Source organism: Emys orbicularis, chromosome 6, assembly GCF_028017835.1.
Source record: "Emys orbicularis isolate rEmyOrb1 chromosome 6, rEmyOrb1.hap1, whole genome shotgun sequence".
In the NCBI taxonomy this organism is placed as follows: Eukaryota; Metazoa; Chordata; order Testudines; family Emydidae; genus Emys; species Emys orbicularis.
The window spans coordinates 71,006,183-71,031,410 of NC_088688.1; the positions used below are offsets into that span (position 1 = coordinate 71,006,183).

Genomic DNA, 25,228 nt, shown 5'->3' on the forward strand with positions numbered 1-25,228 from the left:
CATCTCCAGCTGTGTGGTGATGCTTCTGGAGAGCAGCATGCGTGGGGGAGCTTATTTTACTTTGTTGTTTTAATTTACTGTACAAGTACAAGCACTGCCCACATAATATTCATAATTTGTAGTAGAAGTGTTTTCTCATTGGATAATATTGATTGCTGTAGACAAAAGATAAAGAGATTTATTTTACCCAGAGATTATTTTCATCAAGCTTTACACTGTTTTTCTTATGCAACGTGAGTAATTGCAGCTGTTAGGGATTTGGCAGGCTAGTATTTTTCTTTGTGATTCAGCAGCAGCAAAATTCAGTTTCATTTGTTTTATTCTAGTGATTGGACCCTATTTTTCTGTTCATCCAGTATCCTTTGTTTTCTATTTCTATTCTTTTTGTATCTGTGGTGGAATACAGTAAAACAAACATTTATTCTTTTGGTATCTTCAGAATGGGGGTGTACCTGCAGTGTTTGACACTCAAAAAATAAAATGGGCAAGGGGCATTGTGAAGTAACAATTCATTTTTGCCCAGAAAAGTCATCAGTTGCAGTCAACAGCGGACTACCTTTGCAAATGATTAGTCACTATTGTTCAAAATTAGAGCGATTGCTAGCCAATCAGCACAGTGATAATAAAAGTTTGACTATTTGGAACAGATTTCAGGAAGGAGGGAGAGAGAGAGAGAGAGAGTGTGTGTGTGTGTGTGTGTGTGTTTGTGCCCATGCAATGCCCTGTACTTTAGTAGAAGGTGCACTAACCTGCAAGCCCAGAGGCTATGAGTTGTAGCCCAGGCTCTTCCACCAACTGCTGTTGATATTTTTGTGCATTTCACAACCCGTACTATGAGCCAGGGTCTCACACTGCTACCTTGAGGGATAACTATTATTCACCCATTTCAGATAAGATAACTTGCACAAGGTTATTTCAGGCAGTAATTGGAATAGAACCAGGCTTCTAATATAACAGAGCCAAGGCCAGAGTGGATAAAAATCAAGTTTTTAATTTAAATCTGATTTTTTATTTAAATTGGATGTTTAGAATTCAATTAAATATTTTTCGTTTTACAAATAAACCTATTTAAAATTAAATTTGAAATTGACAACCTTCATTAAGTCCTAAACTTACTACAAGCTATTAAAATACACTTCTACCCCGATATAATGCGACCCAATATGACACGAATTCGGATATAACGCGATAAAGCAGCGCTCCGGGGGAGGCAGGGCTGCGCACTCCGGCAGATCAAACCAAGTTCGATATAACGCGGTTTCACCTATAACGCGGTAAGATTTTTTGGCTCCCAAGGACAGCGTTATATCGAGGTAGAGGTGTAATTTAAATTAAATAAATAAAATATTAAGCAGTACACTGTGCTGCCAAAGTTTTAAAGAGAGTCAAACCATTGAACTGGTAGAAGTCACTGGCTAAGCACTGGATCACTGAATTCTAATAGGTGGTGAGGCATGATTTCCCTTTTCAAAAGCTGTTAACTTTTCCCCAACATATTGTTTTCCTCTATGTGTCTGATAATTCTGTTCTTTACTATAGTTTCAACCAATTTGCCTGGTACTAAAGATAGACTTACCAGCCTGTAATTGCCAGGAATGCCTCTGGAACCTTTCTTTAGCGCACTGGATGAGGTATACCACATGTTGTGATAGCCATGTGTCTGACCCCTGGATCTTGAAAGGCGTGTTGTGGGGGTGTTGATCATTGTAGCAGTGGAGATATGTCTACAGATTTTGGATCTGTTGTTCTGGCAGGGTCTGGTGCTGTTTTGAGTTGGTGTGTCCTGGTCTGTGGAGAATTTGCTTCTGATGATGAACTAGGAGAGTTTGGAGGGTTGTATGAAGGCCAGAAGAGGGGGGTCTGGAAAGACTTTTTTCAGGATGTGGTCCTCATTGAGTATGGGTTGTAATTGTTTAATGATACCTTATATGGGCTCCAGTGTGGGGTGTTGGGTGACAAATAGGGGTGTGGAGTCGGGGAGGGGGGTTTATTTCTATATTGAAGCAGGTTCTTTCAGGGTGTCTGGGTGACACACCTTTCAAGATCCATGGGTCCACGCATGCCTATCATAACATATGGAGTACCTCATCCAGTGCATTAAATGCCCAAGTAACAACTATGTGGGTGAAATGAGACAATCACTATGCTCTCAGATGAACTCTCAGAGAAAAATAATAAAAGACAAAAACACATCATCTTTCACAAAGCGATCAGTCTATATTTTTGACCTCTCAGTCCTCATCCTCAAAGGAAACCTGCACAACGCCTTCAAAAGATGAGCATGGGAGCTTAAATTCATAACTTTGCTAGACACTAAAAATCATGAACTGAATAGAGACACTGGATTAATGGCTTATTACAACAATCTGTAACTCACTAACTCACACCCACACCCCTCTCTTTTCCCTCCCTGTGACTGGAGAGGTGTTTACTGGACCGGTCACCTAGAATGATCCCATTAAATATGTATTAACTACTTAGGCTAAACAATCTGTATTTAGCTGTGACACTCTGAGTGCATTGCCCAGACCTGAAGGAGAACTCTGTGTAAGCTCCAAAGCTTGTCTTTCTCACCAACAGAAGTTAGACTCATAGACTTTAAGGTCAGACAAGACCATCACGATCATCTAGTTCAGTGGTTCTCAAACTGTGGGTCAGGATCCCATTTTAATGGGGTTGCCAGGGCTGGCTTAAACTTGCAGGGGCTCGGGGCCGAAGCCCAAGCCCTACTGCCTAGGGCCAAAGCCAAAGCCCAAGGGTTTCAGCTCTGGCCGTGGGGCTCAGGTTACAGGCCCCCTGACTGGGTCTGAAGCCTTTAGGCTTCAGCTTTTACCCCTTTCCTACCAGGGATGGTGGGACTTGGGCGGTCTCAGGCTCCTGGGGTTGTATAGTATTTTTTGTTGTCAGAAGGGAGTCGCGGTGCAATGAAGTTTGAGAACCCCTGATCTAGTCCGACCTGCACATTTCAGACCGCAGAACCTCACCCACCCACTCCTGTAAATAAACTCCTAGGTCCTGGCTGAGTTACTGAAGTCCTCAAATAATGGTTTAAAGACTTCAAGTTACACTAGTTTAAACCTGCAAGTGACTCATGCCCCATGCTGCAGAGGAAGGCGAAAATCCTCCCCCGGTCTCTGCCAATCTGATCTGAGGGAAAATTCCTTCCCAACCCCAGATATGGCAATCAGTTAAACCCTGAGCATGTGGGCAAGACCCACCAGGCAGATACCTGGGAAAGAATTCTCTATAATAACTAAGAGCCCTCCCCATATAGAGTCCCATCTCCAGCTGTTGGGGATTTTTGCTACTGGCAGTCGCCGATGGGCCACAGACCATCGTAGGCAGTCCCATCATACCATCCCCTCCAAAAACTTATCAAGCTCAGTCTGAAGCCATTTAGGTTTTTTGTCCCTACTGCTCCCCTTAGAAGGCTGTTCCAGAACTTCACTCCTCTGATGGTTAGAACCCTTTGCCTAATTTTGATCCTAAACATATTGATGGTATCCCTGGTATTTTTTACTCTGTATTTATAGAGAGCAATCATATCTCCCCTCAGCTGTCTTTTTGTTAGGCTAAACAAGCCAAGATCCTTCTCTTGATCCTCCCTACAAGAGTCTCTTCTCATAAGGTAGGTTTTCCTTTCCTCGAATAATTCTAGTGGCCCTTCTCTGCACCTGTATCAGTTTGAATTCATCTTTCTTAAACATGGGAGACCAGAATTGCACACAGTATTCTAGATGCGGTCTCAGCAGTGCCTTGTATAATGGTACTAACACTTCCAGGTCTCTACCAGAAATACCTCGCCTAATGCATCCTAGGACTGCATTAGCTTTTTTCACGGCCACATCACATTGGTGGCTCATAGTCATCCTATGATCAACCAATACATTCAGATCTTTCTCTTCCCCTGTTGCTTCCGACTGATAAGTCTCCAGTATATAGCAAAAATTCTTGTGTTAGTCCCTAAATGCATGACTTTGCACTGTTAAATTTCATCCCATTTCTATTCCTCCAGTTTACAAGGTCATCCAGATCTTCTTGTAGGATATTCTGGTCCTCCTCTGTACTGGCAATACCACCCAACTTTGTGTCATCTGCAAATTTTATTAGAATACTCCCACTTTTTGTGCCAATGTCAGTAATAAAAATGTTAAATAAGATTGGTCCCAAAACCAATCCCTGAGGAATTCCACTAGTAACCTCCCTCCAGCCTTACAGTGTACCTGTCAGTATGACCAGTTGTAGTCTTCCCTTTAACCAGTTCCTTATCCACCTTTCAATTCTAATATAAATCCCCATCTTCTCCAATTTAACTAATAATTTCCCATGTGGAACTGTATCAAATGCTATGCAGAAATCCAGGTAGATTAGATCTACTGCATTTCCTTTGTCTAAAAAAATCAGTTATCTTCTGAAAGAAGGAGATCAGTTTGGTCTGGCACGATCTACCTTTTGTAAAGCCATGTTATGTTTTATCCTGATTACCATTCACCTCTATAACCTTAACTACTTTCTCTTTCAAAGTTTCTTCCAAGACATTGCATACAATTGAGGTCAAACTAACAGGCGTGTAGTTTCCTGGATCACTTTTTTTTCTCTTTCTTAAAAATAGGAACTGTATTATCAATTCTCCAATCAAAGGGTACGACCTCCGAGTTTACAAATTCATTAAAAATACTTGCTAGTGGGTTTACAATTTCATGTGCCATTTTTTTTAATATTCTTGGATGGAGATTATCTAGGCCTCCTGATTTAGTACCATTAAACTGTTTGAATTTAACTTCCACCTTGGATGTGGTAATTTCTACCTCCATACTTCATAGCCATTAGCCACTCTGCCACTACCCCTAAACTCTTCATTGACCTAATTAAAAACTGAGGAAAAGTATTTGTTTATATGTTGGGCCATGCCTAAATAATCTTTAATCTCCACCCCATCCTCAGTCCTTAGTGGTCCCACTTCTTTTCTTGTTTTCTTCTCGTTTATATAGCTATAATCGCAGTTAACTCATGGAATTAACTCAAAAAAATTAATCACGATTTAAAAAATGAATCGCGATTAATTGCAGTTTTAATCACACTGTTAAACAATAGAATACCAATTGAAATTTATTAAATATTTTGGATGTTTTTCTACATTTTCAAATATATTGATTTCAATTACAACACAGAATACAAAGTGTACAGTGCTCACTTTATATTATTTTTATTACAAATATTTGCACTGTAAAAATGATAAAAGAAATAGTATTTTTCAATTACCTCATACATGTATGATAGTGCAATCTCTTTATTGTGAAAGCGCAACTTACAAATATAGATTTTTTTTGTTACATAACTGCACTCAAAAACAAAACAATGTAAAACTTTAGAGACTACAGGTCCACTCAGTCCTACTTCTTGTTCAGCCAATTATTAAGAGAAACAAGTTTGTTTATATTTATGGGAGATAATGCTTGCCACTTCTTAATTACATTGTCACCTGCAAGTGAGAACAGACGTTCACATGACAGTTTTGTAGCCAGCATTGCAAGGTATTTACGTGTCAGATATGCTAAACATTCACATGCCCCTTCATGCTTTGGCCACCATTCCATGCTTCCATGCTGATGACGCTCATTAAAAAAATGTGTTAATTAAATTTGTGACAGAACTCCTTGGGAGAGAATTGTATGTCTCCTGCTCTGTTTTACCCGCATTCTGTCATATATTCATGTTATAGCAGTCTTGGATGATGACCCAGCACATGTTGTTCATTTTAAGAACACTTTCACAGCAGATCTGACAAAACGTGAAGAAGGTACCAATGTGAGGTCTCTAAAGATAGCTACAGCACTCGACCCAAGATTTAAGAATCTGAATTGCCTTCCAAAATCTGAGAGGGATGAGGTGTGGAGCATGCTTTCAGAAATGTTAAGAGCAACACTCCGATGTGGAAACTACAGAACCCGAACCACCAAAAAAGAAAATCAACCTTCAGCTGGTGGCATCTGTCTCAGATGATGAAAATGAATATGTGTTGGTCTTCACTGCTTTGGATCGTTATTGAGCAGAACCCATCATCAGCATGGACGCATGTCCTCTGGAATGCTGGTTGAAGCACGAAGGGGCATATGAATCTTCAGCGCATCTGCCATATAAATATCTTGCAATGCCGGCTACAACAGTGCCATGTGAATGCCTGTTCTCACTTTCAGGTGACATTGTAAACAAGAAGTGGGCAGCATTATCTCCTGCAAATTGTAACCAAACTTGTTTGTCTGAGCAATTGGCTGAACAAGAAGTAGGACTGAGTGGACTTGTAGGCTCTCAAGTTTTAAATTATTTTATTTTTGAATGCAGTTATTTTTTGTACATAATTCTACGTTTGTTAAGTTCAACTTTCATGATAAAGAGATTGCACTACAATACTTGTATTAAGTGAACTGAAAAATGTTATTTTTTATTTTTACAGTGCAAATATTTATAATAAAAAAATATAAAGTGAGCACTCTACACTTTGTATTCTGTGTTGTAATTGAATTCAATATATTCAAAAATGTGGAAAACATCCAAAATATTTATATAAATAGTATTCTATTATTATTTAACAGCGCGATTAATCGCAATTAATTTTTTTAATCGCTTGATAGCCCTACTATAAAACCTTTTACTGCTGGTTTTAATTCCCTTTGCAAGCTCAAACTCTGGTTAGCTTTTGGCAGTTCTCACTTTATCTCTACACTTTCTGACCTCCAAGAGGTAGCTTTCCCTGCTGATCCCTGCCATCTTCCATTCCTTATAGGTGTTCTGCTTTCTCTTAATCACATGTTTGAGATGCTTGCTCATCTTCATCCACCTTGAAACCCTTCCCCATGAATTTTTCCCCCTTGCTTGGAATGCAAGCTTCAGATAGTGTCTGTAACTTTGACTTAAAGTAATTCCAAGCCTCCTCCACATTCAGATCCTTGAGTTCTTCAGTCCAGTCCACTTTCCTAACTAATTCCCTTAATTTTTTTAAGTTAGCTCCTTTAGCACCTTGATCATCCAGTGGCCCTACTGACTTTTTGGCAGGCTTCCTGTTTTTGATGTACTTAAAAAAGTTTTTGCTGTTAGTTTTTGTCTCTTTTGTGAGCTGCTTTTCAAATTCTCTTTTGGCCTGCCTAATTATACATGACTTGACAGAGTTTATGTTGCTTTCTCTTTTCCTCAGTAGGATTTGGCTTAGTTTGTAAAGGGTGTCTTTTTGCCTCTAACCACCTCTTTTACTCTGCTGTTTAGGTTCTCTTACTGTTGTTTGTTTTGTTGTGTATACATTTAATCTGAGCTTCTATAAATAGTCTCGAAGGAATTTATAGGCATTTCATCCTTGGGCTGTTCCTTTTAATTTCCATTTAACTGGTTTCCTCATTTTTGTGTAGTTCCTCTTTTTGATGTTAATTGCTATTGTGGTAGGTTTCTTTGTATATTGCCCCCTACAAGGATGTTAAACTTAATTACATTATGGATGCTATTACCAAGCGCTTCAGCTATATTCACCTCTTAGACCAGATCCTGTGCACCACTTACGACTAAATCAAGAATTGCCTCCCCTTGTAGGTTCTTGGACTAGCTGCTCTAATAAGCAGTCATTATTGGTGTCTAGAAATTTTATCCCTGCATCCTGCCCTGAGGTGATGTGTACGAGGTTAATATGGGAATAGTTGAAATCCCCCATTATTAATGGGGTTTTCTGTTTTTGTAGCCTCTCTAATCTCCCTGAGCATTTCACTGTCAGCAGCCACCATCCTGGTCAGGTGGTTGGTAGTGTATTCCTACTGTTATATTCTTATTATTCAAGCATGGCAATTCTATCCATAGAGATTCTATAGTACCATTTAATTCATTTAAGATTTTTACTATATTTGACTCTATGCTATTTCACATATTGTGCCATTCCCCCACCAGCGTGACTCTCATTCCTATATATTTTATACCCTGGTATTACCGTGTCCTATTGATTATCATCACTACACCAAATTTCTGTGATGCCTATTATATCAATATCGTCATTTAATACCAGGCATTCAAGTTCACCCATCTTAGTATTTAGGCATCTAGCATTTGTATACAAGCACTTATAAAATTTTGTCAATATTGAGTTGTCTACCTTCATGTGATGTAATTGAATGGGACCCTTTTTCATTTAACTGTTTCTCTTCAGTTCCTACCCATACTTTATCAACTTCTATCCTTTCCTCTTTATTAGGATATAGTTTTTCCCCTTTAATAAATCCTCCCCTGAGGGATGTGTCTGTCCAGACTCTGTGCTTCTCTGCACCGGTCAGCTTTCCCCCAGCCCTTAGTTTATAAACTTCTCTGACCTTTTTAATTTTACATACCAGCATTCCGGTTCTGTTTTGGCTTAGGTGGAGATCATCCTTCCAGTATAGGGTCCTCCTTTCCCAAAAGTTTCCCCCGGTCCTAATAAACCTAAATCCTTCTTCACAACACCATCATCTCGTTCACTCATTGAAATCCTGCAGTTCTGCCTGTTTATCTAGCCTTGTGCATGGAACTGGAAGGATTTCAGAGAATGCTACCATGGATTTCCTGGACTTTAATCTCTTACCTAGCAGCATAAAATTGGCATTGAGGACCTCTCTATTACCTCCCCTGTGTCATTGATACCTACGTGACCACTGGCTGCTCCTGAGCATTGCACATAAGTCTGTCTAGATATCTCAAGAGGTTCACAACCTTCATACCTGGCAGGCAGTTCACTGTGCAATTCTCTTGGTCATCACAATATTTCTAATAATCAGATCCCCCATTACTATCTCTTGTTTCTTCCTATTAACTGGGGTCCCCTCCTCTGCAGGGGTATCCTCAGTGTGAGAGGATATCATGACATCATCTGGAAGGAGATGTTGTAGAACATGTTTAGAAGTGAATTTGGATGTTTCGTTAATATTTGTTTTACTGTTGCATTTTGTGTGTGTTTTTGGTTAATGCAAGCTGTCCCTTTAAGAACAAGGTGTAGCAGACTGAGAATGTGGTTGAGCTACGGAGCAAGTGTATGAAATTTTGCCATGTGTTCAAAGTGTGGAAGACCCAGGGAGCCTGGGTAGGTTCCAAAAAAGTCAGAACTTGATTTAATAAACTTATCTTTCCAGAAAGCAAGGCTCATTCTCACCAACTGTCTCAGGGCATAGCTAATGAGCAATAAAGGTTTTCACCCATAGGTCATCAGTCTAAATCTTGCCCACTTCAGCAGAGATTAAAAGTTGTTCCCATCTAATGGATATTTGAGTCCCAGTTCCAGCTCCCACTTGTCAAACTCATCACCATGCTTTGTTCTAGACTGTAAACTCTTCGAGGCAGGAGCTATTTCTTACTCTTTGTTTGTACAATGCCTAGCCCAACGGGGCCCCAGTGTCAGTTGGATCCTCTAGCCCAGGGGTGGGCAAACGTTTTGGCCTGAGGGCCACATTGGGGTTCCAAAACTGTATGGAGGGCTGGGTAGGGAAGGCTGTGCCTCCCCAAACAGCCTGACCCCCGCCCCCTATCCGCTCCCTCCCACTTCCTGCCCCCTGACTGCCCCCCTCAGAACTCCCGACCCATCCAACCCCTCCTGCTGCTTGTCCCCTGATCGCCCCCTCTCGGGACCCCCGCGCCCTGACTGCCCCCCTCCTGGGACCCCACTCCAAACCCCCCCTCCCGCTCTCTGTCCCCTAACTGCCCGACCCCTATCCACACCCACGCCTATCCAACCCCCCCGTTTCCCATCCTCGGACCGCCCCCCCCGAACCTCCGCCCCATCCAACCGCCCCCTGCTCCCTGTCCCCTAGACTGCCCCCCGGGACCTCCTGCCCCTTATCCAACCCCCCCCCACTCCCCGCCCCCTTACCATACTCAGAGCAGCATGTCTGGCAGCCGCACTGCCCGGCCGGGAGCTCAAAAGCCGGGCAGGACGGTCCCACGGGCCATAGTTTGCCCACCTCTGCTCTAGCCAGAGTTCTTGTACTGGGGGCCAGAATCTTCTTACTTGCTATAAACTGGGGAGACTTGACAACATTGTGATTGTCTCACACACATATTGGTGGGTAGGGGAAGTTCAGGAATCAGACAGATTAAAAATGATTTAATCTTTTATTTTAATTATGTTTTTTGGAGGTTGACTCGGGATTTTTTTTTCAGTGTTTGGGGGTGGTAATACTGATATTAACCCAGGTGCAGCCTGCAATAGTCACATGTAAAATGGCCACTTTTGAGCTTCAGCAGCTTCTCCCCAAATTTAAAGGGTCTGCTACCAAGAAGGCATGCCATAAGAGAGCGAATCCACAATAGGGAGATCAATGATAATTAAAATGTGAAAGGATTCCTTTAGTATGGTATAAATATACTGTATGTTAACATGCACTAGGGCAGTGGTCTCCAAAGTGGGGTGAGTGCACCCCAGGGGGTGCGCAAGAGGATCCTTGGGGGTGCGCGGCAGGAGGAGCGCTTTTTTTTTTTTTTTTTTTTTTTTTTTTGCACTTCGTCAGTTCGGGCGGGAGTCCAAGCGTCTTTTTTTTTTTTTTTTTTGCTTTGGCAAAAATGGTAAAGCCGGTGCGACAGGGGGTGCGTGCTCAAAAAATTTTTACTGATAGGGGTGCGCGATCAAAAAAGTTTGGAGACCACTGCACTAGGGAACTTTAGGGTCCATAAAAATAACAGGAGTACTTGTGGCACCTTAGAGACTAACAAATTTATTAGAGCATAAGCTTTCGTGGGCTACAACCCACTTCTTCGGATGCATATAGAGTGAAACATATATTGAGGAGATATATATACACACATACAGAGAGCATGAACAGGTGGGAGTTGTCTTACCAAGTCTGAGAGGCCAATTAAGTAAGAGAAAAAAAAAAAAACTTTAGTCTCTAAGGTGCCACAAGTACTCCTGTTATTTTTGAGGATACAGACTAACACGGCTGCTACTCTGAAACCTGTTATTTAGGGTCCATGTGAACCAGTTAGTTTGCGACACACTAATGCGGGCTAAAATTTACACCCCTCTGGTGCAGACTAAAGCATTATGTAGACAAGCCCTTAGAGGGACTACCAAAAATTCCGGTTAACTAAGAGTTTGGGTGCGGGAGGGGACTCAGGGCTGGGGGTTGCGGTGCGGCAGGGGGCACGGGGCGTGGACTCCAGGAGGGAGTTTGGGTGCGGGAAGGGACTCGGGGCGGGGGTTGGGGTGCAAGACGGCTTTCGGGGTGCTGGATCCGGGGGACGCTCACCTTGGGCGGCTCCCAACAAGCAGCAACATGTCCCTACTGCTCCTAGGCAGAGGCGCGGCCAGGCCAATGGGAGCTGCGGAACCAGCGCTCGGGGCAGGGGCGGTGTATGGAGCCCCCGTGGCCGTGGCATTAGCAACCCGAAATGTCGGTTTCTAGAGTTTTCTGGTTGGTAAAGTGCCGGATAACACAGCTTTTACTCTATTTACAATTCTAATTTTGATCATCATCTTCTGATCACTCTAAGTGGTAGTGACAAGAATCTAGTTTTCATTAGTTAAACAGAGGAAGATTTTACTTCCATAAAGCAGTTTTCACCAGGTTTTCTACATCATTTGTATTTATTTTGGTATACAGTGATTAGGTTTGGTATGAGCATATCGTTAAAGCTTTGTTCACATTAAGACGGATACACTTGTGTTGCTCACATTAACAATAAAATGTGGATTCCTTTAGTATGGTATAGATATACTGTCTGTGTATCATTCTATCCACCCAGAAAGTGTTTGTATTTGGTTGTGAAGTTTAAGTAATAATTTAACTGTACTAGCCTTAGCCTCCAGTAAATGCATAGATTGTGTGACATTGCAGAGGAGACAGTTGTTTGCTCCAATTCTGTTATACTTCTGATAGTGATGTGAGCACAGCTGGTGGAGGATGGTGTTTCTGTGTCTCACAGCAAATCCTTTGTCTTACAGGGCTATAATCCTCAGAGGACATGCTTCACTTTCATCTTGCAATTTCGCTAAGACAGTCAGTCTCAGCTGCTAATTATTGAGGCTAGAGGTTATGAAATACAAAGCACAGTTCAATGGCTTTGTGAAGCTACGACATTGATGCATTCACAGCTTAGAAAGCTTTGACTGATAAAGTGTACTCCATTTCTATATGTAATGCCATAAACTCTTGCATTAACAGAGGGCACCTCAAAGCAAGCATGATTCAGGCTCACATGAAGCAGAGAGGCAGAATGAAGGTCAAGGAGCAGCAGAAATCAGCATGGCAACTACTGGTAGTGGTCAGGTAAAGTAAATACTTATTGGTAACATTTTTAAATATAAAAAATATGTCGCTTTTATGGGTGTGATCTGGAAATTCTGCTGTAGCTATGTAATTGTGCTTCAATGGATTTCTTCAGATGTATTAATTCTGAAAAGGCTGACATTTTTCTTTATTTCCGTTGGGAGGGAAGAAAGCTCTCAAAGCTGTTACAAAGGATATTTTAATGAGATGGAATATTTAAATATTCCATAACACAAGACTCTATTTTCTTTTGTTTAAAATGGTTAACATGGATACGTTTAAGCGGGGATAAGCAAATAGTTTCATAGAAAAAATGATTTTTTCCTATTTGTAGGTATTTGTGTTTGTTATGATTTAATGATGGAATTTACTCAAAAATTTCAGTTCAGAAATGATCACTGAAAACACCACTATTTAAAAAATTAAGTGACAAGTTTCTCATTATAAATAATTACAAATATTATTGTAATTACAAATAATTCCTGTTTCTTAGTTAAATGCATTACATAAACCCCTGGAACCAAAAATCTCATCAGAGGTAACCTCCTGCATGTGTGCTGAAGGGTTATGTACATGCTCATTTCATATTTGTCATTGCTATTCCTTTAATACTGAAATATATTATGGGGTGAAATATAAGACTACACTAAATTCTTTAAATGTAAATTTCTTTAATATTCATCAAGAGTAGGGATAGTTTTCTTTGACTAAATAATTTAATTATTGATTTATTTTACTGTGCTGTAATACCACTTGCTTCATTATCTCCAAGTATTGCTCAGACTTTCATTTTAGTAATTCAGATTCTCATAACCTCAAACAATAATTTGACAGTGCAATTCATATGTAAGATTTTTCTGTTTGTTACTTTGTGTTTGTGGAATTATTTCAAACTCTTTTAAAGCATCGTACACACAATGATTTGTGAGAAGGATTATGTCTGTGGTATGGGTCAAATATTTGATTAGATTAAACATTAAGCACAGTCCCTAATTTTTCTATTAAGATATATTTGATCACAGTTTGGAATCCAATTCTCTTTGCTACATCTGAGCAGTTGCCTGAGGCCCCTACTCTAATCCTGATGACAGCATTATTCTAAAGGAGAAAAAATAGTTCAGTGATGCTTTTGGGCTGAAAGCATGTTTAAATAATTCATGCATTGTGGCCACATGTTCTTTCTCGTGTGAATGGGAAGTTATTTTGCACAAGAGAGATTTTTTGGAGGGGGAGGAAAGGAGTGCCTGTCTTGTACCCAGGAAGAATCATATCCATTAAGGAGTAGCTCTCTTACTTTGATGTTTTGGGCATAGAATTTGAGCAGTTTTGAGTTAATATCAAGCTACAGGAGGAAAATACTATGGCTGTGGGATCTGAATTTGTGCTGCTATGAGACATAAGGGGATTATTTACTTTTAGTGCAAGGGTAGGAAAAGGAGGCTTAATGGATTGGGCACTAGTGTTTTATTTCTGGGAACCCAGATCAATCCACCTTGTATCCTTGAGCAATGAGGATTAAATAGAGTGTAAAAAAAAAATCAACCTAATTGTTTGGGGCTAGCTAGTTTTGCAGTAAGATGAGCAATGCGAATTGACAATTTGCCCATTGGGGACAGTATTTTTCAGGACTCAGTCATGTTCTCTTCTGTACCACCTCACATCCTCTGCTCTGCTGTACTGTGCTGACAGCAAAATGAACTTTACTAAAATCTTGATTTTTTGCAACCTGTCTGTAGGATTTTGATGAATTTCACTGCTTTATTAGTAAATGGCATCAAAATACAGGAAAACAATATAAAGGAAGAAAAAATAAAGCACAGATGAAACAACAACAAGGGCATGAAAGAATATAAGATTAAAAGGAAGGAGAATAAAAGGGGAAATTGTAGGGAAAGATGCTACACAAGAATGAGATTGAAGCAAGGTGGGTGGAGGAAAGGAGTGCACATGAGAATTGGGGAGAGAAGAGAGTCTACACAAGAAGCATGTAAGTTATCAACTTTGGACTCTTGCCAGTTTGTCAAATCAGTTGCTACCTATTTTTGGTAGTAGTGATTTCAGTTAAGTCCTTAGTGCACCAGTAATAAAGATAATTGGGTTTGATTTGGGCCTCTTGGCAACCTCAAAGTAGAAGGGGCCAAAAGACTCAGTTAGCATGTTAACTATCTCTAAGCTCTGAAGAAAATAGCCTGTCCAGGTCAGGGTTGATATACACCACTACCTCGATATAACGCGACCCGATATAACACGAATTCGGATATAACGCGGTAAAGCAGTGCTCCGGGGGGGCGGGACTGCGCACTCCGGTGGATCAAAGCAAGTTCAATATAACGCAGTTTAACCTATAACGCGGTAAGATTTTTTTGCTCCTGAGGACAGCGTTATATCGAGGTAGAGGTGTAATTGTTGGGACAGAATAGAAAAATGTGTGCTATTTCTGTCTGCACCATAATGGGCTTTAATATCTAGCGTTTCCAACTTGCCATTTTTTTACCTTCTTGGGTAGAATGCACATATTACAATTAAACAATAGTGTAACATTTTTGGCACATTTTGAATAAAAAAAAAATACACTGAGTGTGTAACCCTGAGATCACAACTTGAAATCAAGTTGAGTTGAAAGAGATGCTGTCAACATAAAAATAGTATTAGCCATATATTAATAATTATACCTTGGATTATTAAAATTGAAAGAATTGTAGACGTCTACTATACTTTTCACTGTTTACAAACTTTCTTTAATTTTTTAATTTCTCTCATCTTGGACAAGGGAAATAAGGGCTTGTCTATATGGAAAAGTTATACTTGTATAAGGAAAGGTGTGAATTTAAACTGCTATAGTTATACCAGTGTAATTTCCCTTCTGGACACTTATTCTAGAATCAGAATGACTTTTTGTGACTTAGTTTATGTTGCTTTAGAAGCTATTTAAGCTAAGCTGAAAAGAGCCACTCTTATTTCAGTATAACTGGAAAGATTTCCTGTATAGACAAACCCCAACTGAAACTTTTATTTATAGTTAGTTCCCCATTCAAATTCAGAGTTCTGTAATGTTTGAATGGCAAATGCTGCAGGGGAGTGGTGGTCTTTTTGTTTATAAAACTGCTTCAGATGGACTTTAAAAAAATTATGGAAGTATTTTTAAGTTTTGTAAAACCTTGTTTTTGTAAAATCTAAATTTGGGGCAAATTTTACAATGAGATTATGTGACCAAAAGTAGGGTTTGATAGAATTTACAACCTGAGCAGTAGTTATTCTGCTATTCAATATGTAACTTCACTTTATTCTGTTGTACTGTAGAACTGTTTTTATTCACAGACAAATTGTATACCATAGGCAGGGATGGTCTTGCTAAAACACAGGCTGAGGAGTCAAGAGTCTATTCTTGGCTCCATTACATAATATCTGATCAGTGTTCGTTTTCCCTGTTTTTAAAATGAGAATGATACTTCCCTGCCTCACAAGTATATTGTAGGACTTAATTCATTAATGTTTGTAAAGCACTTTGAGATTCTTGAATAGAAGGTGTTAAGAAGTTCTAAGTATTGTTGTTATGTTCATTGTCTAATTGTTTTTCAAAACTGTGTTGTGAACATTTTCTTTCTGTTTGTCCATAAATGGTAGAAATACTAAGTTGTTTTTCTTACACTGTATTGGCAATTTATAAAGCACTTCAAGGAAATATGGCTTCATTTAAAACAGCTGTTAATTAGGTCTTAGAAAACATTTTGTTTGGGAAAAAATGATCGTGAGGGAATAAAATAGTTTGAAAATAATTTATTTTTATTTTTTTGCACGATCAGTTGCAGGATTGGGGTCACTTAGCCAGTGGTCAGATATTCAGAGAAACTGAGCACCATAGCTCCCCGTAATGCCAGCGGAGTGGTGGGTGCTCAGCATCTGTGACAATCTTTGGTGCATAAATAAGAATTTAGGTAATCAACGTTAGTCACCTATATTTGAAAATTTTGGCCTAAGATCATACTGAAGAACTTCTTACTCATTCTCTGTTTCTAATTTGAATAATCTTTTAAAACTAGTATATTTAAAAAAAAAAAAACCTACATTTAAAACATTTTAAATTACTCTGGTGCAGGCTTTTAAATGTGACTTAATCTGGTCAAATAACATGTTTCTTGTAGGATTTGCATCTGTGATTTCACCACAATTTGTGGGTTTTGTTTTTCCCCCCCCAACATTAAGGTCCTTCAGGTACCTACAAATCTTAATTATTATAACAGCCAGTTGATTCTAGTTTAATTTTTAGATGACTAAAGGGTAGAATTAGTTAGATGGGCAGTATACTGGTATGGTTTTGGTATAAGGCTATGGCTATACTACAGACCTTACAGCCGCATAGATATACTACTGCAGCTGCGCCACTGTAAGGTCTCCCATGTGGCCGCTCTATGCTGATGGGAGAGAGATCTCCCACCAGCATAATTAAACCGACCCAATGAGCAGCAGTAGCTATGTTGGTGGGAGAGCATCTCCCATTGACATAGCTCTGTCTACACTGACGCTTTTGTTGGTGAAACTTGTGTTTTTTTCACATTCCTGGGCGACAAAAGTTTTACTGACAAAAATGCTAGTGCAGACAAAGCCTAAGTCTCTATCACAGTACCCACTGTACAAGTATGCAACATATTTTTGATATGTCTCTCTTCTATTAAACAGATTCTCTTTAATCACTCTCACTTGTTTGCTGAGAAGGAGGGGAACCACTCGAGAACAGAAAAAGCTAAAGAGGCTCGCTAAGAGTATAAAAAACTTGAATTTGATTTGCTATAGTTCTATTAAACGTTTAGCCTGGTGGTGGGGTTTGGGATTAAGATTTTAATTCCCTATTCTAGTTTTAAATACCAGCTTTTAAAAAACAATTATTTAGTAGTCGTTTCAGTAAAAAATCAGTTGTAGAGTTAATATTCACTGTAGAATATCTGTATCTATATGAATAGCCATAATTTTTAAAAGCTGCTAAAAATAGCCATATCTTAAAACAATAAAATTTTGATTATTGTCCTTCGATCTTATCAATAACGTCTGACGCTGACTGATTATGTTAATATTTTCACTGGTAATACAGAAGCAAATTGCAATAACTATACAAGATCCCTACTTCCTGACGTCCAGGTTAGCAGCGATCTGAGATTTCTGCAGAGGCAGAATATTCAGCCCCAGAGGGGCAAGGGTGTCTAACGTCTCTCTGCTGTGACTCTTGTGGTCAGTATAAGAGTTCCTTTGAACTGCAAGAAAAGCATTTATGCCTTAGGGAGAAGGAGCTTTAAAACTAGGGCTCTATCAGGGATCAGAAGCAAACAACTAGAATGAACTTTTAAAAAAATATATACACAGAAGCCAAAAAAAGGAAAAAAATCTACATAAAATAAAAAATAGGACAAGAAGAAGAAAAGAGAAGAATAAAGAACAGGGAAGAGACAAAGGGGACAAAAAAAGTAATGGTGACAACTTGATGGTGTCCAGATAGAGCCAAAGGGGGCACCCATCCACAGTGTTTTTTCTAGAGGATCTCCAATAAATAAAAAAGTTAAAAAACACTGTTTAACCTCTTTTCGCTCAACAAACCAGAACTGTATCCGCCACAGATTTGCCTAGCAGCTTTCCTTTTTGACCCCACAGAATCTCTTTCCTTGTCAATTTTTGAATGACTAGTTGTATTCTGAAGTGGTTGAGTTTGTGGGGTTGTGAGAAGCAGAGTCCGGATCTGTAATATCACTGATGCAGAATTCCTACTTGTTCTGTAAAAAATGGCCTAAAAGCAGAGTCTGGTTTGTAGTCCCTTGTTCTTGCTTTTATCTGCTGGTTGTTGTTGTTTATTTCAATTCTCCTTTCTCTTGATAAAAGTAGTTATTTTAAAACTCACTCAATAATTAGAATTAATTTTGTAGAACTGCTTTGAGAGAGAATTAAGGGACAAATGAGTAATAAGCCATCTTTGTGAATTTTATGTAAGTAACTTCCAAACTGTATTGCAGATACATATTAATTAAAACACAGGGTGACAAATTATGATTGCAAACATGACTAAATGGTCAAATGCTGAAACTAAAATAGTCAACAGTTGGCCCTTCAGTAAAAGACTTTTGGATGCTACCTAATTGTTCTTTAAACTTGTAGGGTTCAACTGCTCGAATGGACCATGAAACAGCCAGTGTTATGAGTACCTATTCTGTTCCTCGAAGACTGACAAGTCATCTGGGTACCAAGGTAACCGAAGATTACAAACCACAGGTCGCTAACGCTACATTTTTACTAATACAATAACTTCATTGTTTCTACCAGTACTATTATATTCACTGAATGATCTTTCCACACATACTAATTTCATGGAATTTAATTTTTTTAATAGTTTTTCTCAGGCTATTAAAAATATGCATTAAAAATCCTTCAATTTTAGAAGAAGATATGAATTCCCATTGGTAGAATTATTTGTAATGAATAAAATTTGATTGCAGGAAATTGTTGGAGCACCTTAAAACCTTGTATTGTTATTAGATGATCCAGTTGATTGGTGAAAATGAACCCATCCTAAAGACCAATTTTTTGGTATTTGCTCATACAAGACTGAATTCTTGAAATAGATGTCGTTTTTGAGAAACTTTCTAAAATGTGACCTGAGCCATTGATGCTACTAAATCAACATTGTGTCACTAACATAGTTACAATATGTGAAAGAAACAGTCTCATTTGACTAAAGAGGTGTTAAATTAAAGGAAACTGGGAATTTAGCATTGCAGTAAAATTTCATAATCTCACTTCCATTTTTGAAATGAAAAGATAGGTTCAAGTGGACCTCATTTTGTGCCAAAAGTAGAATTCCAGCATGTATTTGTTCTTAGCAGCAGGTAAATGAGACACATCAATGCAAAGACTTTAAGGAGTTCCTTTTTTTGTGAACTGTGTGTTGGGCAGAAAAAACACTTTCTGTATTAAATATTCATTATTTAAAAGTGCAAAAATTTATAACATTACTATCAATCACACAATTTGTGTACCAAAGAGGTAGCAAAGATATATTGATTACATCAAACATTTCATTAAGTCTTTACAGAGTATGGTATTAGAAATTTTAAGTGCAATCTATACAGAATAATTTTTTTTAAAAAGGTGGGGTGGGAGAAGTGGAGAAGCTTGAATCCTTCAGTTTTCTTTCTAGTGTAGATAGAAATTGCTTCCATATCAGCAGGATCATAGGCGCCAACTTCCCCTCTGCCCCATGGGTGCTCAACCACCACCTCGCCCTGCCCCAATTCCACCTCCTTCCCCCAAGTCCCCACCCCTGCCCCGCCTCTTTACCGCCTCCTCCCTGGAGCACGCCGTGTCCCCACTCCTCCCCCTCCCTCCCAGAAAGTCCTAAGTGCCGCCAAACAGCTATTAGGCAGTGGGCAGGAAGCGCTGGAAGGGGGGGAGGAGCGGGCACGCAGTGAACTTGGGGCAGGAGGAGGTGCGGAGGGAGTGGGGGCAGGGGGAGCTTGGCTGCCGGTGGGGGCGGAGCACCCGCTAATTTTTCCCTGTGGATGCTCCAGCCCTACAGCACCCACGGAGTCGGCTCCTATGAGCAGGACTAAAAATATTAGTTTAGCAATATCTGAAGAAGGCTCAATGTCTGAGCCTTCTTCAAGAGACGCAATGTCACCAGTAGGATTTTTGGACATCAAAACTATTTCTCTCCAATGTCTCAGTATTCAATACTTTAATTTTATGTGGTTGATTCTTTAAAATAAATAAATAAAATCATCTAGAGATGGGAGATTTTCCCAAAATGAATCCATAGTATGTCAGGGACATGGTTTCAGAGGAGTTCTGCAGAGAACCCTTACAACACTCATATGTCAGTGAATACATTATTATTTATTTTATGCAGTTATTGTAGACTATGCTGTCCACTAAGTAAACTGTGCTAATAGCAGGCCATGAGAGCTTACAGTTTAGAGCAGTGGTTCTCATCCTGCAGCCCAATCAGCACAGAGCTGCAGCCCATGTGACGTCCTCAGGGCCATACAGTTAGTGTTGGATGCGACCCACATAACACATTGTGGGTCGCATATGTGGCCCACAATGGTAAATAGGTTGAGACCCAATGGTCTAGAGGCACTAGACAAGTGGTAGGCAACCTGTGGCCCATGGGCCGCACATGGCCCATCAGGGTAGTCTGCTGGCGGCCCGCGAGACAGTTGTTTACATTGACAGTCTGCAGGCATGGCTGCCCGCAGCTCCCAGTGGCCGCAGTTCGCCATTCCCAGCCAATGGGTGCTGTGGGAAGCGGCGCGGGCCGCGGGGACGTGCTGGCCGCTGCTTCCCGCAGCTCCCATTGGCCGGGAACGGTGAACCGTGGCCACTGGGAGTTGCAGGCGGCCGTGCCTGCGGACGGTCAGTGTAAACAAACTGTCTTGCGGCCCGCCAGAGGATTACCCTGATGGGCCATGTGCTGCATTAGGCTGTACAAATTTACATAATCCTTTTCTTCTAGACCACGGTCACTAGTGGACCTAGTCTCTGAGGTAGACCGTAAGGGCTTGTCTAAAAGGGAAGTTAGTGCACAGCAAGTTAGGGTGTGAATTTACAGCACATTAACTACTACACACTAATTCCCTGTGTGGACACTTACTGCACAGTAAAGTGACGAGTAAGTTAATGTAGACTAGCTAGTGTGCTGTAAATTCACACCCTAACTTGCTGTGTACTAACGTCTCTGTGTAGACAAGCTTTAAAGCTGCTGCCACAGGTGTCTGCCCAGAGGCATACATTAAGCAGAGTACATTCTCTTTTGAGAGTACAAGTGTGCCAACTCCATAACATATTTGACTGTTCCCAGTCCAGAAAGTGAGGCTCTCTAAACCTCATTTCTCAGGCACCTGCCATTGTACTGTCACAAAGCTGGCTCACGGGCTCTGTCAGGTTTTGATTCTATCATTATTTACATTTCTATATCTATTTACATTTAATATTAAATAGTTTGTGGATCCATATGATCATATAACTTTACAATGTTTAATACGTCTACTTTTTCAGCGATTTCATTGATTATCATAGTGTTAGTAAAATACGTGATTTTCTGAATACTCAATCTAGTATAAATTACCAAGACGCACTCAAACTTTTACATCTTGTATAACACAGTGGTTTGATCTTATCTTCAGTGATGTTAGATTTTCTCATGTATGTCATAGGATATTTTGTTGAACTTGTGACCATTTGCAGCAATTTAGCTAGGATTAGAGAATCTGATCTAACTTAGTATTTGGCAAATCTGATTTCTTGTCTAGCTGGTACATATGGGATGTATCACTCTGCAGAGACTCATCAACTGCTTCTTCCCTGTCCCAACTGGGTAGCCCGCTTATGAGTAGCTTCTCAAACCATGGGTTTTTAATGTTTTTATGTGACTGCCTCAAGAATCCCTCCTAAATTAATACTTAGATGTGAAATCCACGAGGGTGCTCTGAATTTGGTATCCCAGTAATATGTATATTTGGTACTTTAATATGGTCAGCTGAAAACAATTATGAACCAGATCATCTGGGAGAAAGAATTTAATCAGAAAAATGTGAATGATAATTGGGACTCATTTAAGAACACCTTACTAGATGTCCCAAAAGCCACAATTGAAGAAGAAGGCTGTGCTGGTTTAAAAACCAAACTGGTTTAGAGGGGAAATGAAAGCAGCTGTAAAAAAAAAATTTTTGTTTTAATTATATAACAAATAGAAGAAAGGGGGAAGTTGACAGTAATGAATATAAATCAGAAGTTAGGAACTGTAGAAAATTAATAAGCGAAGCCAAGGGACACAAGGAGAAATCTATGGCCAGCAGAGTTAAGGACACTAAGAAGGAGTTTTTTTAAATGTATTCGGAATAAAAAGAATCTTGACAATGATATCAGTCATTACTAGATGGAAATGGTAGAATTATCAATAATAATGCAAAAAAGGCAGAAGTGTTCAATAAATATTTCTGTTCTATATTTGGGGAAGAAACAGTTGATCTAGTCTCTCCATATTATGATTATTACACTCTTTCCATTCCACTAGTATCTCTGGAGGAGGATAACAGAAACTACTGAAGTTAGACATTTTTAAATCAGCAGGTTCAGATAACTTGCATCCAAGAGTTTTTAAAGAGTTGTCTGAGGAGCTCATTGGACAATTAATGTTGATTTTTCAATAAGTCTTGACACATTGGGGAAGTTCCAGAAAACTGGAAAAAAGCTAACGTTTGTGTTAATTTTTAAAAAAGGGTAAATGGGACAACCTCAGTAATTATAGACCTGTCAGCCTGAGATTGATCCTGTTTAAGTTAATGGAGCAGCGGCTGGTGTGGCTGTCCCAGGGGTCACCTGAGCAGCTGGCCCCAGAGCCAGCAGCTTGGACGGTCCTGGAGTCAGCCACATTGGCCCCTGCAGAAGTCACGAAGGTCGCAGAAAATCACAGAATCTGTGACAGACACAGAGCCCTATCCATCACTGACCATTTTAAAATCAAGATTAGATATTTTTCTAAAAGATCTGTCCTAGGAGTTATTTTGAGGAAGTTCTATGGCCTGTGCTGTACAGGAGGTCAGACTAGATGATCACAATGGGTCTTCTGGCCTTGGAAACTATGGCTCTATAAACATATTTAACTTGCACTCTAGCAAATTATTTGTCATCGGAGAGCAGCCTTTAAATGAAAGTATTATTCATGTAGATAAATATCTGTTTGAGAGAAAAAGAATTCATAGTAGACATATCCTGGCTTGCTCAGGCTAAAACATTATTGGGTAGCACATTTTCATTAATATGCTATTGTTTTAATCCTTTAGTACAATGAAAATCCAGAACTGTTCAGTAGAGGTCTAAATGAACAAAAGTATATATCAGATATCACTGTTGTTTCATTCACATTACTACCAAGTGGATTCATTATAATTAATGTTTTAAACAGCAAAGAACCAGTAATAATTATGCAATTATTTTTTAAAAATGATACAGATTCTTGCACAATTGGGGGGTGGGGAGGGGGATTTTTTTCTTGCTTTATAGATCATCCATCACTTCATTTCAATTGGATGTATCTTTTTTTTAGAAAATGTAACTGTGTTTTTAAAATCATTTGGCCTACAGGTGGAAATGGTGTATTCTTTGTTGTCAATGCTTGGTACTCATGATAAGGATGACATGTCACGAACTTTGCTAGCTATGTCTAGCTCCCAAGACAGCTGCATAGCCATGCGTCAGTCTGGATGTCTTCCTCTCCTCATCCAGCTTTTACATGGCAACGATAAAGACTCTGTGTTATTAGGAAACTCTCGGGGCAGTAAGGAGGCCCGTGCCAGAGCCAGTGCAGCACTGCATAACATCATTCACTCACAGCCTGATGATAAGCGAGGCAGACGGGAAATCCGTGTACTCCATCTTTTGGAACAGATCCGAGCTTACTGTGAAACATGTTGGGAATGGCAGGAGGCACATGAACAAGGCATGGACCAAGACAAAAATCCAAGTATGTCTGTCATAATGCTTTAAAAATGGCTAACAATATATTATACAAAAATTTTAAAACAGAGAGTTCCATTTTAAGCTGAATTTTTGGGTATGGTAGAAATATACCTGAATTAAGGATCTTTTTTCATATGAAATGTTTTTAAACAAAAATCAAAGTAATATCTGAAAACAGAATGTCTCATCTGTAATACGTGCTGTCTGTAAATGCTCTGTGGAAGATTGCTCTTTAAATCATTGACTGTCTATCTCATAAAAGGTATAATCCCAGTGATTTTTTTTGTATACGCTATACAAATTTGTATTCATGCTCACTGCTATTTGTCTTGTTTTAATGTATGTTCTGAACATTGAATGCACAAAAGTTTGTTGTTTTTTTTAAACCTACCTTTTTCTCATCCCGTTTTGTTTTGGTTGCTTGTTTGGTTGGTTGTTGGGGAGGTTAAGGTAGGCACAAAAAGAGCAATCTTGTTCCAATCAATTCAGTTTAATTCAAACAACTATTAAAAACACAGTTTGATATTTGTTTGATGTTTCTGACATACAATCACAGCCTTGTCAATGTAAAATGAAATTTTTTCAGATAGGTTTGAAAATTTATGTAACCCTTTAACTTCCCTAACTGCATTTCTGATTTAAGGGGAAATTACAAAAACAGGCCCTGATCCTCCAATATGTTCTATGTTGGTGGTTCTTCATGCCCACAGGAAGTACCATTGAAATCAGTGGGATTGGCATTGGTGCAAGATGCAATCTGATCTCACTACAGGGATCAGACTGCAGAATCAGAGCTCATGATGACATCCTAACACAATCTATGGCCTAGACAAAATCTGGTACAAAAATGTTTAGAACTACAAATGCTTCCTAGTGTGAGATAATGCTGATTATCCTTCAGAAAGAAGGAACAAGACAATTTTATTTTTGATACTGCATTATTAAACACAACCAGAAAACCTAACCTATCCCACTCTCTACACTCCAAAGCCATTGTCAAGATAATTAGGAAATTAATTTCATTAGCATTAAAATTTGTGTCTCGTAAGTCTGTGAGTATGGAAATTGTTTTTGTTAGAATGATCAGTGACTTTTGTCTTCTCTTGCATTTTCTCAGTGATCCAAATCCTGAAAAAGTGATCTAAATATTTACCTTAACCTTTGAATCTCTTGGTAAGGCTTATCTTTTTGATAATGCCCTTCTAATATACCAAGTCAATATTAATTGTTCTCTTTTTTCGGGGACAGGGCCAGCTCCAGTTGAACATCAGATCTGTCCTGCAGTGTGTGTTCTGATGAAACTTTCATTTGATGAAGAACACAGGCATGCGATGAATGAGCTTGGTAAGATGAAATATTTTTCTCTATACAGCTGTTGAGAAGTTTGATAGAAGTTTTAACTTTCCTTTCTTGTACACTTAATAGAAATCCAGTAGGTTTCTCTGTCACCAGTTCAGATCGATCAAAGT

At 39.4% G+C, this 25,228-nt stretch overlaps 1 protein-coding gene across 2 annotated transcripts in view; it reads left to right on the forward strand.

The window, feature by feature from the left end:
- APC (APC regulator of WNT signaling pathway) overlaps positions 1 to 25,228 on the forward strand; it is a 172,165-nt gene that overhangs the window by 122,537 nt on the left and 24,400 nt on the right. The window contains exons 9-12 of one of the 2 annotated variants that reach the window (XM_065405978.1): positions 12,159 to 12,263; positions 18,402 to 18,491; positions 23,385 to 23,763; positions 25,008 to 25,103. In XM_065405978.1, the coding sequence (XP_065262050.1) occupies positions 12,159 to 12,263; positions 18,402 to 18,491; positions 23,385 to 23,763; positions 25,008 to 25,103 (670 nt within the window). Of the gene's footprint in view, positions 1 to 12,158; positions 12,264 to 18,401; positions 18,492 to 23,384; positions 23,764 to 24,996; positions 25,104 to 25,228 lie in introns of those variants that run through there. The other variant, XM_065405979.1, reaches the window with a different exon arrangement.